Source organism: Clytia hemisphaerica, unplaced genomic scaffold (genome assembly GCF_902728285.1).
Source record: "Clytia hemisphaerica strain Z4C2 unplaced genomic scaffold, Clytia hemisphaerica genome assembly, whole genome shotgun sequence".
NCBI lineage: Eukaryota > Metazoa > Cnidaria > Hydrozoa > Leptothecata > Clytiidae > Clytia > Clytia hemisphaerica.
The window spans coordinates 205,129-223,715 of record NW_027103262.1 but is presented as its reverse complement, the minus strand read 5'-3'; the positions used below and the strand labels follow the sequence as shown (position 1 = coordinate 223,715).

Sequence of the window (18,587 nt, the reverse complement as noted above, 5' to 3'; positions counted from 1 at the left end):
GTTGGAGAGTCGGAAAGCTTTTCCGCTACTTTGCTGGATGGATTTCCACTGTCGACCTCTGCACGCTCTGTGTTTACAAGTTTTCAAATCGAAGTAGCAAGCCGCATGCTAATGGAGAGTAAACCGAAAACCAGTTTATCCACGGTTTCTCAATTTCTTAATTCAGATCAGTCCACACGGATTCCCTTTCAACAAGATGTAGCTGCTTCTTAAAAGAAAAATATTTTCGACCGAATGACCCCCAATTTTTAAAGTAGAAATGACGGGAACCAAACAATTTTTTTCGATTCGCCTTATCAAACACGTCCAAACCAAGTCCAAAAAAGCACGATTGCATCCAGGCTTTATCAAATTTAGACAGTAGCTGTACTTTTGTAAACATTATCAAATTCCAATAAAACATTATAACACCATCAATCCCACCTAGAGGCAAACAAGAAAAATATGTTTCTATTGCAAAAACTAATAAAAAGCAGCAATACAAAAGTATCAGAAAATTCAACATAAACAAAAACTTGAGCAAATGGCTTTAAACCTTCAAAAGATGTAGAAAAAGAATCCCCTTGATGAAAATCATGTGTTTGATTTGCCGAGTTAAAAAAATAAATGACAGAAATAGAAGCTTGCAACAGATTTACACTGGAAATACTTTGGTAAACACTGACTTATCACATCTGACTTGTCGCTGGAGCCGCCATCTTGATACATTATGATCTGTAAAAACAACGCACGCTAAAAGTACCCAAAAAGTTAACCCGATCGGAAGAAAGTTTAGAAATCAAAGTGAGATCGATCGGGAAATCGGATTTTTTTTTTGCCGTCTTATGATGATGGAGGAACTGGAAGAAAATTTTACCTATTTGAATGCTCAGCTTAGGCTGACCAAAAATCACCAACCAATTCACCACTTCCTCTCAAAGCTGATTCATCATTTGTCTTCCTAGTTGAGGAGGACATAACATCTGCAAAGAATTATTTCTTCCGAAAAGCCACCCAAGAGATCAAGAAGTTTCTACCATCAAAAAGAATCAAGGACATCACATCAGAGCAACACGGTATCCTGAAGTACACCGGTCGGATTCTTGACACTAATGACATCACAATTGTTGGCAGATTTACCAATTCAATGAGAGACTTATCTTCATCAACATTCCATGTACCTGTTTTGGACAAATTCTCACCAGTAGCAGTAGCAATTGTCAACAACATCCATTGGTATCACATCACCGCAAAACACTCCGGTGTGGAAACTACTCTACGATTTGTTCATCTTCAAGCCTATATCATTGAGGGACGGTCACTTGTAAAGATGGTACGCAGATCATGTCAAAGATGTCGCTATCTGTTGAAAAGAGCCGTAGACGTTGCAATGGGACCGGTCTCCAGACACAATCTCACCATTGCCCCCGCCTTCTATGCAACTCAAGTTGATCTTTGTGGACCATTCGATTCATACTCAGCACACCACAAACGCACTACAGTCAAGATATGGCTTCTCGTTTTCTGCTGTGCCACAACTTCAACAACAAACATAAAAGTTATGGACGATTACAGCACTCAGTCGTTCATCCTTGGCTTCACAAGATTTTCATGTGAAGTAGGATATCCGAAAACCCTACTTTGCGACGCTGGCAGTCAACTCATTAGAGGCTGTCAAGACATGCGGTTCAGCTATCTCGACGTCAAACATCAACTCTTCATCAGTAATCAAGTTGATTTCGAAGTTTGTTCTGTTGGTGCTCATAACGAACACGGCAAAGTTGAACGAAAGATCCGTGAAATCAATTCATCCATCAATGTTGCACACCGACAAAAGTTATCTACACTTCAGTGGGAGACACTTGCTTCCTCTATCGCCAACAGCATCAATAATATGCCCTTAGCCATCAAGGGTACAATTGGAGATCTGGAAAACCTCGATATTCTAACGCCAAATCGCCTCAAGCTTGGTCGAAACAATGAAAGATCACCAGTTGAACCAGTTCAGCTTGTAAGCAATCCGAGCAAGCTTGTTGATGAAAATTGTAAGATATTCAGTTCATGGTTTGAGAATTGGCTTTTGTCACACGTCCCAAAATTACTGAAACAGGAGAAATGGTTTACTACGAGTGATGAAATTAAAATTGGAGATATTGTTTTATTTTTGAAAAATAATTCGAAAATATCTTCAACGTATCAGTATGGAAAGGTTGTTAATGTTGAATTTAGTTCCGATGGTTTGGCTCGTCATGCTAGTATACGTTATATGAATGCTAATGAGAAAGTATTTCGTGAGACACGTCGTTCCACACGAAATTTAGTTATCATCAATCATGTCGATGAAGTTGACTTGTTTTATGAATTGGGAAAGAACACTTTAAAGAACTTTTCAAAAATCAAATAAAATTTTTTTTTATCTTTATGGGGGGAGTGTAGAAAAATCAGTCAATTTTCATATTATATAATACATACAAAAAATTTATTCAGGTTATTTTCATTTTCATTAAATTTATCATATTTGTTCAATGCAGGTCATTTTGTCACTGTTTACATTTTATACTCAATGTGGGTCATTTTTGTCAATGTTTACATTTTATACTCAATGTAGGTCATTTTGGTAATGTTTATTTTCAATGTAGGTCTGTATTTTATACATTGTTTACATTTCTACCATTTTGATGAGTCATCACTTTTTGGTGTCCAGTCCACATGAGGCTAGACTAGGGCTTGCATGCTTCTTCATGCCATTCACAATCAAGCTCACAAGGAGTAAGGAGCTCAAATTAAAACTCATATTTTTTCAATATGGTCAACATTCAATACTTTCAATAGTCAAGTTCAGACTTTGAAATTCAGACAAAATTCACAATGCTTTCATGCTGGCAGGCTGGTAGGTTTTGCTTTCTTGTTTTGCTTTTCTTTCTGCCTTTTGCTTTTTGCCTGTCAGTTGTGGCCATTTTGTTTTCATAGCATGCTTTGGCGGCCATCTTGGATTTTCAGCATGCTTAGGTTAGGTCATCTGGACTTAGATTTTCTCAAACATTTTCAATATTTATTTTTCTAATCAATTCAATTTCAAGACTTAACTTTGTCAATCAAATTTATTTCATTTAAATCAATCAATCAAATACTTATTAGTTTATCATATTTCATTTTCAGTTTGAACATACGTCAATCAACGTTACAAATACCTGTCGTCTGAATTATTGACCCCCTCAACCACTCTTGGGTAGTCTCAGTCATCATTTCGACCCTCATATAACAACAGGTGTTGTCAGGGAGGTCCGGAAATTTCGACAAAAATCCAAGGGGGAATTTGACCTTCCAAAAAGACCTCCTCAACACGTAGGGTAAATTTTCTTTCTAGTATAAAAATGTTTTTGTTTTCCAGGATAAAGTAGCCAATGTATGGTGTGCTGTATCAGTTGTTGTCAAAATTAAGAATCTTATTTCTCAGCCTCAAATGGTTCAATTATGGTAAGATTACCATTTTCTTCGAAACTGGGTACGACGGTTTTATAAGATTCTTTGGAACTGGTTAGGAGGGGTTTATAAGATTCTTAAAAACTGGTTACGAGGGGTTTATAAGATTCTTCAAAACTTGTTACGAGGAGTTTATTACATTCTTCGAAACTGGTTACGAGGGGTTTATAAGATTTTTCGAAACTGGTTACGAGAGGTTTATTACATTCTTGAAAACTTGTTACGAGGGTTTATAAGACTCTTCGAAACTGAAGACGGGTTTATAAGATTCTTTGGAACTGGTTAGGAGGGGTTTATAAGATTCTTCGAAACTGGTTACGAGGGTTTATAAGATTCTTCGAAACTGGTTACGAGGGGTTTATAGGATTCTTTGAAACTGGTCACGAGGGGTTTATTAGATTCTTCGAAACTAGTTACGAGGGGGTTTATAAGATTCTTCGAAACTTGCTACGAGGGGTTTATAGGATTCTTTGAAACTGGCTACGAGGGGTTTATTAGATTCTTCGAAACTGGTTACGAGTTGGTTTATAAGATTCTTCAAAACTGGTTACGAGGGGGTTTATAAGATTCTTCGAAACTTGTTACGAGGGGTTTATTAGATTCTTCGAAACTGGTTACGAGGGTTTATAAGATTCTTCGAAATTGGTTACAAGGGGTTTATAAGATTCCTTAAACTGGGTACGAGGGGTTTATAAGATTCCTTAAAACTGGGTACGAGGGGTTTATAAGATTCCTTAAAACTGGGTACGAGGGGTTTATTAGATTTATAAAAGAGTCAAACTCAAGCATGAAGTAAAACATTTTTAAGAGTAGAATTCGATTTTTTAATGAATCGTTGAAAGTTAATATTTCTGTTTAGTGTCCTAAACCTGTCTGAACAAGTACAGCCACCAATAGCAGATCAAATATAAAGTGATAAATTTCCAAATGTAAACCTTCCTAAGAGCTCATTTTTACCAATGAAATGACTAGTATAAATTTAAAACATAATTCTCGAACTCTAAACTTAGTCGGGCCCAGGGGGGTACTAAGGCAAAAATGGGTGCTTGATATGTGCGGGCGGTAAGGGTCGGTTTTTTATCTTTTAAAGCCTCTCTAAAGGTCGGAAAAATGAGAAATTTTTTAATTAGTTTCTCTAAGGGTAGGAAAATTCACGAGTTTTAGGAAATTTCTTTGAGTTCGAGAGAAAATATTGTAAAAAAAGTCTCTCTAAGGGTAGGACTTTTTTCAAAAAAGTCTCTCTAAGGGTCACCTTTTCAGCAAAAATCTGTCTCTCTAAAGGTCGGTTTTTAGAGGTTCCATCCGCACATACCCCTCATCCGCCAACCCTAGTCCCCCGGGTAGTCGGGTAATATCGGGTCCTTTCATCACTAAAGGTTTTTGTGTATCAGTAATTTTTTTCTCTGTTCCCATTTCAGTCTGTTATCCACAGTCGTAGCTTGTCTACCATCTTGTTTTGATTTACTGAGAAATGGCACAAGGAAAAAGTTTCTTTATTCAATGGTAAGTATGAGTCTTTATAATGTTTTTACTTGGGTATTGAAGGAAATAAATGAGATTTAAACAGCATTAAAATGAAATATCATGTATTTGTTATATCTACAATCAGAGGAATGTAAAGAGATGGAAAAACAGCTTTTCTGATTACTCAAAGTTCAACGATCACTTCTATTGAAAATTCTATTGTAAAAACGTTGATTAAAGCTACGGGGACACGGAAACAATTTTTATGCGATTGCAACAAAAACATTTTTTTGTTGCAATCGCATAAATATGTTTCACTGTGTCCCCACGTTAAATCTCCTTGATTGGCAACTTTTTTCGCTCAAAGTTTTTGTTGCTGAAACAAAAATAAAATTCAAATCGATTTGAATTTTATTTTTGTTTCTGCAACAAAAGTTTCATTTTCATAAAATTTTGTTTCACGTTCTGGAACCCATGCGACATGGAAACAAATTTTCATGCGATTGCAACAAAAAAAATTTGTTGCGATTGCATGAAAATTTGTTTCCGTGTCCCCGAAGCTTAAGTCATTAAATGAAAGTCCAGAAAAGACGGCTCGCAATACAAAAAAAAAAAATAATAAATAAAAAAATATGAAAAAAACGACCAAATTTCGTCAACAAATGCCTTCTCTTGCTGCAACATCTAACAAGGAAGAAAATGGAAATGACGCCGACCAATGCACGGAAAAGAACTGTATTAAAGATGACGATAATATGAGAATTGAATGCCAAAAATGTCAGAGGACAGTACATTATGCATGCACTGGACTTCCAACGTATCAATTAAAGCTGTTCTTGAATAAAAGATATCGTAGATACCAGTGTATAAATTGCTGCTCAATCGATGAAGAACTGAATAAAAAGATAATCGATCAATCAGTAAGAATCAAAAGCTGCGCTGATAGCCACAAAAACAATAGTGAGAATGAGAGGAGACTGAGCTGTGTTGTTAAGGAGCTGCAAGCAAGATGTCAAGGATATCTAAGGGAGAAGAATCAAGTAACCGAAATAATCAAAACAGAATTTTCCGTCTTGGAAACAAAACTCGTAAACAAAATCGAAGAAACCATAAATGCGAAGACTACAACGGACCAAGAGAAAATTCCTGCTAAAAGTTACGCTGAGATGGCGACAACCAGCAACGAATTAAACATATCCAATATCAAGCGGCTTCTCCGTAGCGAGAAAGTCGAAGAACAAATTGAAGAACAAAGAAAAGAATCTAGGGATGCCAACATTATCATTCATGGCGTTAAAGAGACCAAAGATAAAGACGATAATGACTTCGTAGCCGAGATACTGAGCGACGTCAACATCAAGACAGTGCCAACATACATTTCCCGTATAGGAAAGGAGTCTGCTGACATGCGTCCGATCAAAGTTGTGTTTAAAGACACTCATTTTAAATACAGATTTATGAAGCAGTTGAGAGAACTAAAGAGATATCAAAAGTACGACAAAGTTAGCATAACTGACGATTTAACCAAATCCGAACGCGAACAAGTTAAAGAGTGGCGAAAGAAAGCGGACGAAATGAATCAAGCGATGTCAGAGAAGGATCATGTAATAAGAGTCCGAGGAAGTCCCCGTGACAAGCTTTATTTTAAGAAAGCATTTCGTAAACGATCGGTTTAAGAGACCCATGCGCTCCTGAAACCGTATTTCTGTTTAATAATAATAAAAATACAAATCGGACGGTTTCTACATGATTTGACGATAAAAATGAAAATTTGTTTTTCCTTTTTTGCCGATTACTAGTTCAATTTTTAAGAATAAGGAGCAATATTTTTACCAATGTATAGCAAAAGAAATTCTTAACGCAATGATATTAAATTGTTTCTTGTAAAACTGTCAGAAGTCGAGTAAAATCAAGATGAAGTTATAATTTTCTCGAGCTCTAGCTTTCCATATTATGGTGCGGTCATGATGCGGTTATATCATTAGAATCGCTAGGAAATTCTGAGCAAGAAGATATAGGTACCTTTTCGTACAGGAGAGGTGTACCCAAAATATAAGCCCTAAAAGTTTGCGCATAATCAGGCTTGAAACAAAAGAATTTTGTCACAACACGCTAATTATGCAGATTTTTTATAGCGACAACAAAAAAAACCTATTTAGTCGACATAAACTCCCTTAAGGGCAAGAGACCTGGTATATGACGAGCCGTTTTTCCATTGTTTTCAAGAAGCTGTTTTTCCATCTCTTTACATTCCTCTGCTACAATACTGGCAAAAAGTAATGAAATTTTCTTTTCCTGGTTAAAATTAGAAGCTTCTCCCCTTTTCCCCCTCCCTACAATGTTGAATTTCACTGTACAGACTGCAAAAAGACTCTCAACATTGTAGGGAGGGGGAAGGGTGAAATCACACAAGAAAAAAAAGCCCTAGAATATGTAAAATTCCATTTACTTTTTGCCAGGATTGTAGATACTTGGACGCTGATCTTTAGTATATCTTGGAGCTGACTTCTTGGCTATTTAGGTCCTGATTTCGTGTTGTAATTCCAATTCACAAAAACAATTATAAGTTCATATATATATAGTCTAGAAGTATAAAACCTTCAACTACTCAAAATGGAAACAATAAAGACAAAAACCCACAAAACAAAAAGACAATACAAATTTAACAAAAATCTAGAATGAACATTCACAGAAAATCAATCAGGTTGGAGTAGAAAAGGAAAATATGATGACATAGAAATCCGTCAATGTAAAACTAGTGATCTAAAATGACTTTAAGGAAGAAAGTAACTCAATATGAGTTAAGATGGAATGAAGTAACTCAATATGAGTCAAAAAATATTTCAAGAAAACACATTATCTGTTCCTCAGTTTTCGACCTGTATATATAATTATAAAATGGTTGACCACCGTCTTTTCAAGAAAAGTTTTTTGTCAGGTGCTTGATAAAGGGGAACTTAGAGTAAATGAATGAGTCTGACCGGTATATATAATGAAAGGATGTAAATAGATAGAGTCAATATTTTACTAGGATAACCCGGTATTCTAGGACTTTAAGACATTCTTTCGATTGCTTTCGCGGGGTCCACAGCCAAGCTGGCTTGGCTATCTTTAAACTGAACGGAATATTGGAAGAGGCGGGAACACGAACCGAGAACCCCTGGTTTTAGGCGTTGACGCTCTCACCACTCAGCCGTTGCTCTGTCTTCAGTTTGTTTGCGTTTGCCTCATTCTCGTTATAAATACAAGAAGTATTATTTCGTGTGAATATTTTCATTTTTATTTTTGTCTTTATTCGTAAATTTCGTGATTTTTTTTATCTCGCGAAAGTTTCTGCTCGTGAAAGTTTGTACGCCCAAAGTATGTGAATGACCCTAGTCTGAATTAATAAATTTTTTTGGGGTAGTTTGTTGCCTGTCACAACTTATTGTCAACATGCTATTTTCCCTTTTAGATCAATTGTTCGTTAGCGTTCTTTTTGTTCTCATATCAAGTTCACGAGAAATCCATCCTCATTCCTGCAACGTAAGTCTCCCCTCGTCATCAACTGCCACGCAACGTTCTTTTAATGTTCATCGAATGTCCATGGCGTTCAAAAAAACGTTATCATAGATTCGCTAGCTTGGAGCTCTTTATCCAAAACCATTTTTTGCCTGTTTTTGGACGACGTTGACAATGTCTTCCGAAAATAGGCAAAACATGCTTCAGCTTTTTATCGAACGCCTTACTATTTCTCTTTTTGAAAAACTTTTTATCAAAGTTTATAATGATTTAAAGCTGAACTATCTTTTCAACGAGCTATAATATTATAGTACGTAATATTTTATTGGGAAATGCTGTTTCACAAAGTTTGGGAAACGTATCATCTGAACCCGTTTTTGCTGGTTCCCAGTGTCAATCTAGGCTAACACTAACAAAAGGCCTGCACAAAAATAAATCTGTTAGGTTTTTATCATTTTTGGATTGTGAAACTTTGACTCACAAGCTCCAGAAATTGAAATTCCCAACCAGGGTATCCGAAAATCCGCATTCAGATTTAAAGTTTGTGATATTGCATTTGACAACCTTGTGATAAGTGGCAGGATCCCAACCTTGTGATTAGTTTGGGAAACCCACCTATTCCCAAATGTGGAAACGATATTTCACAAAGCTTGTGATTTATTAATTTTTTTCCTGTGAATATTTTAATATACAGTTGATGCTCTCTAATTCGATTTTCACGGGGATTTGATTTTCATCGAATAAAATGAGCATCTCGAATAATAGAGCGTATCGAATAGTATATCGTCGAAATAGGAGAGCGTCAACTACCATGATAAGGTTAACAAAAATTTTGAAAATATATACCTCATTACACGAATATTACTAGTCATTTTCTTAACACGAATTAAAAAATTTTGTGTTGATAAAAACCCCCTTAATTAAAACCAGCCATGGTGTCCTTGAAAACGCAATAAAATTCGTGTTAATTTTCGGAATATTAATTTCAAGGCTGTTGAATAGAATCGATATTTTACGTGGATAGCCCAGTAATATAGGACTTTTAGGCAGTCTTTCGATTGTTTTCACGGGGTCCAAGGCCAGCCGGCTTGGCTATCTATAAACTGAACAGAACATTGAAAGGAGCGGGGATTCGAACCGCAAACCCCTGGTTTAAGACGCTGACGCCTTTGACCACTTGACCATCGCTCCTAGAATACTTGCCTAGTAATATTTGTGTAATAAGGTAAATTATTCTCAAAACTTAAAGATCAATCTTCTTTTTGGTCAGCCTAAGCTGAGCATTCAAATAGGTAAAATTCAGTTCTTCCATCATCATAAGACGGCAAAAAAAAAAATCCGATTTCCCGATCTCACTTTGATTTCTAAACTTTGTTCCGATCGGGTTAACTTTTTGGGTACTTTTAGCGTGCGTTGTTTTTACAGATCATAGTGGTGTTTCAAGATGGCGGCTCAAGCGATAAGTCAGATGCGATAAGTCAGTGTTGTACCAAAGTATTTCCAGTGTAAATTGTTGCAAGCTTCAATTTCTGTCATTTATTTTTTTAACTCGGCAAATTAAACACATGATTTTCATCAAGGAGATTCTTTTTCTACATCTCTTAAAGGTTTAAAGCCGTTTGCTCAAGTTTTTGTTTATGTTGAATTTTCTGATACTTTATTGCTGCTTTTTATTAGTTTTTGCAATAAAAACATATTTTTCTTGTTTGTCTCTAGGGGGGGATTGATGGTGTTATAATGTTATTGGAATTTGATAAAGTTTACAAAAGTACAGCTACTGTCTAAATTTGATAAAGACTGGATGCAATCGTGCTTTTTTGGACTTGGACGTGTTTGATAAGGCGAATCGCAAAAAATTGTTTGGTTCCCGTCATTTCTACTTTAAAAAGTCGGGGTCGGTCGGTCGAAAATATTTTTCTGTTAAGAAGCAGCTATATCTTGTTGAAAGGGAATCCGTGTGGACTGATCCGAATTAAAAAATTGAGAAACCGTGGATAAACTGATTTTCGGTTTACTCTCCATTAGCATGCGGCCCGCTACTTCGATTTGAAAACTTGTAAACACAGAGCGTGCAGAGGTCGACAGTGGAAATCCAACAAAGCAGCGGAAAAGCTTTCTGACTCTCCAACTCTACCTGCTGACCGTAAATTAGGGTCGGTCAGATGACGGGAACCAAATGATGACATCACATTTCCTATTATTAGACATGCAAAATTATTACAAATGGTCTTTGGAATTTGATCAATTATATTAATATTAATATATACAGTTCTTGTTGAAATTAACCAAACTATTTTCCGGGCGCAGATTGTGTTTTTCTAACCTTTTCTAACCTTGGCGCACGTTTTGACTGAATGATGGAATGGAATGAATGGCGATAACAGTTTATACATATCTCTTATCAGACTTGCAGAAAGCGGACTGCAGAAAGTTATGAAAAATGGTTTCTAGAATTTAATGAATTATACCGTCAAGTTACACAACATGCACACTCTCGTCACAACTTGCACAGTCATAACAAACAGATCCATCTGGTCTTCATTTAACATTGTTTTAAAGTTTAAAAATCACTGCCAGTGCTTGGCACAGAAGAGAGGACTCCCAGTTGAAATCATTTGCTACTCCGCTGCCCTGTTGAATTTATTTATTTCTTGTCGTGTGTTTATTCCGCCAAGGCGGTAAGGCGATTGCCCAAATTCATAGACCAATCAAAAGGTAGTTTTAAGAAAAACGGGGGAAAAATGAGCTTCCCCGCATAGTTATGAATTTTAAGTTTTGCTTTCGATTATCATTTGCGACCAGCAAAGTCTTCAAGATGGTTGTGAACTTGACGGTACTACAAAATTTATTTACGCACACTGGATGCAAATTATGTTTTTCTGACCTTGCCAAATTTTGGCTTTGACTGAATAGCAGTCAGTTTTTACGTACCTCATTAGCCTTGCACACAACTGACTAATGGTTTCTGTAATTTAACCAAGTCTACCAAAAATACAGTTCCTGTTGAAATGTTATAAATATGAACTACGTTTTGCAAAGTTTTTGATGCAAATTGTGTTTTTCTGGAGTTTGCACTTTGTGACTTAAAGCTTGTAGCTTGTTAGTTTAAAGTGTTATTGGAGTTTTATCAAGTAAAACAAAAAGTACAGTTTCTATGTATATTTGATGGATATCTAAATTTTGGTTCTGACGTTTTGGCAATTTTCTTATTTATTTCTAGTATAACACTTTAGTCAGATATGGATATTGTCTACATCCAACAGAAAAAATGTGTCATAACTGACTGGAATGAAATTAACAAAAAGTTTAATTACACTATGTTTCTCTTTTATTTTATAGTAATGAACTATAGCTTAATTGTTTGATGTCATAGAAACAGTGCTACAATGCTAAAGAGAAGTATACTTTGAGCTTCTCGTGGTAGCTCTCAGGCTTGTTTTAAATAATTTTAAATCAAGTTATCAAATGTTTCACATTTTGTACATTATTCAACATTTTTAGTCTACTCTGTGTTTCAGTACATCTCTTACATCTGTTAACCCACTTATTAAAGCTATCTAGCTAAGCTCTATTGGCTGACCTTCCAGCCTCGGCTGGTTTATTTTTGTTCATTTCAGATCTGTTTGTTTGATATTGTGGATGAATCCCATGGCAGCCTCTTGGTTTCTCGTCATTTCTACATTTAGGTAAGTTTTCTTTGTTAGAGAGCTGAGTTTGATTAGATTTTTGGAATTATGACTTCTCAGGAAGAAAGAATCTTCAATACAGTCAATTCTCTCTCTAATTCGAACTTCTATTATTCGAATGTTTCTGTAGTTCGGACCAATATCTTGATCCCCTCAGCTGGAGAGTGGTTTAAATTACTCTATGTAATTCGAATTTTTCTCTAATAGATCTCTTCATAAATTACGTCACTTGCCTCGTATTCAAACAATTACCATGGTGATTATGTCCTTGAGAGATTAAAAGATTTTTTATGAATAGAAAGTAGTTTTATTAAAATCCGCTGGGAGTTAATCACCATGGCAGTAATTTCAAAACAAGGCAAGTGATGTTTGTAACGTAATTTATGAAAAGGTCTATTGGAAGAAAATCTTTGGTCCCGTGAAGATCGATTTAGAGAGAGTCAACTGTAAGCTATTTCTAATCTCTGCACCGAACGTTTATCGCTTCGTAAAACACACTGTGCATTGTCTGTTTGATAATAGACCTCTGCGGTAAAGTATGATTTATAAGTAGCAACATTTTTCTATTGTCATCTCCCCTCTCTCGCCCGCACTCCATCGCAGTGGTCGGTTTGAAAAATCTCAAATTAGACAATGACAACAGACCCTCTATGGCAATGAATTTTGAAATCAGCCGTAGATATCAGGGCTGTGTACAGACTACCATACAGTAAGAGTGGATCCTTAATAACTCGAATGTCTCTCCTTAAATTGAACAACTAGTCCTGTTCCTTTAATTAACAAGAATTTATAAACCGAAGGTTCTATCACTGGGATCTTCTTTACTCTTAGGTGTCTGATAAACCCATTTGTTAATTTTCGATTTCTTTCAACAACTTCTTGAAACTTATTATTGATTATTGAAAATGTTTTAAGCTGTCAGAAAAAGACCCACTTCTCAATTTTTGGACCTACCCCGGTGTGGTGGAGTCGTTATTAGCTTTACTCATGATTGGCTCATTGATTTTTTGCACAAAGATGTGTAACTATAAACCCTCGAATGTGACGGAGCCCGATTTTCGAAATAAAAAATTGGGGGGCAAATTTGGGCAAAAAACGGTTTTTTGGATATTTATTTATAAGCACATTATCAATTACCTAGATATTAGCTTTTCTCGAGATTGCCTCTTTGATTCTTTATGATTTTTTGCACAAAGATGCGTAACTATAAACCCTCGAATGTGACGGAGCCTGGCTCAAAAACGCATGTTTATCTATAAGAGTCACTATTGATAAGCATACATCAATGTTCTTAGCCAAATTACTCAATTTTTTGATGAGATGAGAGTTTTTTTGCTCACAAAGTCTTGAATATGAAAGAATATTTCAAGAGCATGGTCACGCCCACGTAGATATCAATTATATATGTGTTAAATGCTTAACTAGGTAGGTCCATAAAAGTATCACTTGTTAATTTATATTTCCAACCCTCGGCAATAAGGTCCTCCCGTTTGTGAAAATTTGAGGATTTTCCGACCCCCTCTCCTCACTGTTGATGTAAGTATTCTTATACGCTTATTTCAGAAAACACTGTATATTTTAAAATCGATTTTCTATTTTCTTATTTTTTCAGCATGTATCCATTATTGGTTCGTGACGGACAATCAACATCTTATTTTTCATTGGTCATTCTTTACGTCATGTTAGCCTCGTTTCTGTGCAAATCACAAAGCTATTCACGGTGGACGAAATTAGTAGTATGTTCCTATCCATTAAGTTTAAATTCTAGCATCTAATGGTATTTTTGTCTCGATCCTCCGTCCGATACGTTAATTTTAAATGCTAGACTTGAATCTTCAACACTTTCCCTAAAGTGATGCCTTAACCCTATTTGCACCAGGCTTTCTTGAGGTTAAATAATCAGGGGGCGTCCAACCTTTCATAAAATCTACAAAAATTGCAGGATTGTACTCTATCATGCAAAGTTTATGTTTATACCTTAAACAAGTTTGATATCTTTTGTATTTTGATGACGTCAGCACTAAATTAAATTCTCTTTCAACGATGTCCAATACAATTTTCGTACAGCACCTGACCCCGAGAATGTAGGTGAAATTTGAATCAGACCTGAAAGATGTAGAATTGCATTTTAAAAGATATTAAATATTTTAAACGAAATTTTGAACTCCCAAAATCCTTTCCCAGGGGTTAGTTTCATTACTTTTGATAGATAGACCAATTTTTTTGGTCCTTGAAGTTGACTTCCATTTTCGTTATAGCCCCCATGTAGGTTTGGTTTTATGGCTTTAAATCTAGTAATAGTAAAATGTTGATATTTTTTCAATTGGATTAATTCTAACAGCAAATTTTAGAAATGTTTTATGCGAAAACAATATTTTAAAGAGCATTTTGTTATTCTGAAAATTGGATTTTTTCACTTTTTAACCCCCAGAATGTAGGTGAAAAGATTCGGTTGTTGAGAATGGAATTTCGGTATTCATCGGAAATTATTGTTCTCTAAGTGAAATTCATACTTTAGAAATATACACTGACAAAAAATTAACAAATATATTAATTTCATCGTACTACAAATGAGGAAAAGTAAAAGGAAGGACGAAAAGAAGAGACAAGAAAGTTGTTTTTATTTTGTAGGTTGAAAATTTTGTGTTGAAATGTGTGAATAATGTAACAACACCCCTACCTCACAGCCCCGGTGGAACTTTTTCCCACATCGGGTCCAAAAATTTCTACTTAAGTCCAAATTGGAATAGGAATTCTATTGCTCCAAACTTAGGCAAATTTTCTGATTGGGCTGTGGCCCCAACCGGTCTGGGACACGTCGTAAAAGCTCAAAATTTCAACATTAATCATCTCTCAGGTAGTACTTTCATGTTATAAAAGTACAACAAGTTTTATATAATTTGACAGACTTTTTATGTCGGGTTATAAAGGCCCCCAAATTGTAGGTCAACTAACCCCAAAAGTTAGGTCAAACATTTTCGTCAAAAATATCTAACTCAGACAGTAAATATGAAATGGACTATTTTCCCCATTTCCTTAGTTCATTAGGACTAAGAAAATACCCTATCATCATAACTTAATTCCAATAGATTTCGATTTAGAGATGATTTATTTAAAAAATGTCTCAGTTCGGGTAATGTCCAATCAACTTCCATTCAGATTTTCGTTGGAAAAAATTAATTCAAGCTAAAATTTTCTGTCCAGAAATAATCAGTAAGATGTAACAGTATGCTCTGAAACAAATTTTTATGAAGTTGAACTATCGTTAGGGCTACAGTGCTAAAAAATGAGAAACCTACATTCTCGGGGTTTACTACATTCTCGGGGTCAGGTGCTGTAATTTCCAATTTTTTTGGTATGTAGATCGGGACGCCAAATTCGCAAAAAATAATATTATTTTAGAAAATGGCGTGCCCATTTTGAAAGGATGACGCCATAAAAATATTTTTTATGAAATTGTTACTTCCTGTGACTACATCCAGTTAAAATTTCAAGTTCATACATCCATTGGTTCAAAAGATTTCAGAGTTGCATTTTTCAGAAAAAAATCAAGCCTTTTACCTGTAGAATTTGAGTCACTTTTTTAAAAATGCTGACGTCATCGAATTTTGCAGGATTGACCAAAAAAATTTTTTAGGAAAACTTGTGAAATTTCAAGGCAATAGCTCTAATTTTAAAAGTGTAAGGGGAAAATTCGAAAGCATCCAACGAGGACCTTTTTTTAAATATCTGTTTCCCTGACAATAGCCTTCCTGGAAAATTTGATCTGTTGGCCGAATATTTCAAAAATCTTATTCCTAGAAATGAAGATCTGTTTCTCCGCAAAACCTAAATTTTTAATCTCAAAGTATCTTTCCTAGAAAATTTGATCTGTTTCCACAACTTTCAGAATTAAAATTTTGATCTGTTTTCCCAAATAGGATATCTGTTCCCCTCTCCTGGAAATTTTCATCTGTTTCCCTTTCTTTTTTTTATTGATATCTGTTTCCCCCATAAAGTTCAATCTGTTTCCAATGCAATATCATCTTTTTTGGAAACAGATATCTGTTTCCCAATTTATTATGTCATCTCCTAGAAATATTGATCTGTTTCTCTCTGATGACGTCATCAGCTCGAGCGGGGAAACAGATAGTTTTAAGGAAAAGGTCTCTCCTAGAAAATCGGATCTGTTTCCCCATTTTTCAAAAAAAGCTCTCTCCTGGAAAAGGGAAACAGATATTTCGGGGAAATGGGCTCGTTGGCTGCTTTTGTTTAAAATAAAATATAGAGGAACAATATCCAAAAAATCTCGTGCTTGTTTCGCTCGCATAATTGTTTCAAAGATGATTTTTGTTCTTTCACCACTTTGATTTCAAACATTTTATTATTATTTCATATCGCTTCATTTGTTTTTCAGGTCTCTTTGTCACTCACTGGATGTGCGGCTCTCCATCTCGCTTTTTCATTGGTCGACGCTCCTCCTTCATTACCAGACCTCTACCCATTGTTATTCTCCGTTTACTCGTGCGCACATTTCGTATTATTTTGGCTTTATTTTTTGTACATCCAGTGGAATTGTCCGAAACACGATTCAGCGGATTTGTTATCAAACAAGATTTCAAGTGCGAAGAAAATAAGATAGAATATTTTACAATTTTTTAGGAATCAATTATAATATTCGAGAAGATGTCATTTTTTGGATAAGATTATCAAAAATATTGATGACGTGAAGTGAAGCTTTTTTATTATTCCTTCTAAAATTTTTCTGACAATATATGGGTTTAGAGCTTTTTTTCTAAACTTACCAGAATTCTTAAGAAGCAAAAGACTTAGGGCTTTTTCCTATTTTTATCATTTTCATAATTCTTAGGGAGACTAAATATGGGCTCTTCCAGAAAAAATCCGTTCATGGGGGTGGAGGATGAATTGTCCAGGGGTATTGAAAAAATACCAAAAAATTGCAATGTCCAGGCATAGGGGGTAAACTCCAATGTCCAGGGGTAATTTTTTGTGTCCACAGGGTTGATTTGATGTTTGTCCAGGGGTATAGCCCGTGTCCAGGGGGTTAAAAATCAAAATGTCCAGGGGTAATTCATGAAAAAAATAATATATCCTCCACCTCCCATGAACGGATTTTTTCTGGTTTTATCAGATTTTTGATCTTTACGACCATTCTTAAGTGGGGATTTGCATGTCTAAATAAGCACCCTTAAGGGTGGTATTACCCAACCTTTGCCTGAAGGTTCGAGTTATGGAGAATCCACTGTATCATTAAAACGATGTTGATCAAGTAAAATTTTCCATAAGATTTCACTGCCACTTCTCAAGACAACCGGGTAGTTGAAAATAGAGTTTTGGAAAGTTTGGCAGTTTCCTCCTCACTCAACACAAGATGTCCGTACCTTTTGAAAAAATAATTTCTAATCACAGCCCGATTATCCCGGGAAAAATACCGGAAAATACCTAGTCTGAATCGCAGACCTCTCTCCATAGATATACTTTCTATAAGAAACTTTTTTTCGCTAGAGGATGAGCAGAAGGCCTAGAAAATACAGGTAAAGTCACGAGTATCTTAGTGCGGGAAGTGGAATTTTATGCAAAACGACGGTAAGAATTATACAATGATAGTTTTTTGCTTTGTATTTGATATTTTCTCGAAAATGAAAGTTTGATTTCTCAGAAGTAGCTCTCTGTCATGTTATTCTATATTTAGGTTCAAAAATGTCAAAAGATTTTCGAAAGGGTTTCGAAACGTTGAGATTTGCAATTGAAAAAAACTTTTTTTCCTGTTAGATCAAATTCCACCATACTCCTCATATTTCACGAAGTGACAATACGTGATAACATTTTACTGACCGTTAGACCTTACGTTTGTAAAAAACAAAATTCATTAGACTAGGTCAGATAAGATTTAATATTAAGATCTATCCCGGGGGAAGGGTGGTTGGGTCTTGATCAATTGTCATATATCTATTTAAAAGCGTCTGTTACCACTGAATTCAATGATGTGAGGGGAATTCAAGTACCAGCTAAGTCCGAGTGATAAACAAGAACACCCCTGTCTCACAGTCCCCATGAAACTTCTTCACAAAGTTGGGATCAAAATTTCTATCAAAATCCCAATGATGGGGATAGATATTCTATTGTTCCCAGGTCAAATGATCCAGTGGGGATTTCTTCCATAATTTCAAATGGGGATGAAAAGAAATTCAATTTTCCAATGGATCTAAAATGAAATTCGCCAAATTTTCCAGTGGGAGTCCCCAGATGAGTTTAAACAAATATTACTTACTACTACTGTTTTGTGACCCTGAAAAGGTAATTTTTAGTAAAAACAGACTAATCTGGCGAAAACAATCGATTTTTAATCAAAACTTTGTCGGCTTCCCACCAAATACCAATCCATTTTCTCTACAAAACCATCAAATTCTAATCAAAACTTGGTCGGATTTCCACCTGAAAACCATCAAAGTTCAATCGAAATTTGGTCAGATT

The 18,587-nt window shown here is 35.4% G+C and overlaps 1 protein-coding gene across 3 annotated transcripts in view; it reads left to right on the top strand.

Moving 5' to 3' along the window:
• Positions 1-16,809, top strand: part of LOC136799724 (dolichyl pyrophosphate Man9GlcNAc2 alpha-1,3-glucosyltransferase-like) — a 42,305-nt gene extending 25,496 nt beyond the window's left edge. For 2 of the 3 annotated variants that reach the window (XM_067056454.1, XM_067056447.1), the window contains exons 8-13: positions 3,371-3,456; positions 4,881-4,965; positions 8,381-8,451; positions 12,045-12,113; positions 13,726-13,849; positions 16,510-16,777. In XM_067056454.1, the coding sequence (XP_066912555.1) occupies positions 3,371-3,456; positions 4,881-4,965; positions 8,381-8,451; positions 12,045-12,113; positions 13,726-13,849; positions 16,510-16,734 (660 nt within the window). In that variant the 3' untranslated portion in view covers positions 16,735-16,777. Of the gene's footprint in view, positions 1-3,370; positions 3,457-4,880; positions 4,966-8,380; positions 8,452-12,044; positions 12,114-13,725; positions 13,850-16,509 lie in introns of all 3 variants that reach the window. The other variant, XM_067056439.1, reaches the window with a different exon arrangement.
• The last annotated feature ends 1,778 nt before the right edge of the window (positions 16,810-18,587 follow it).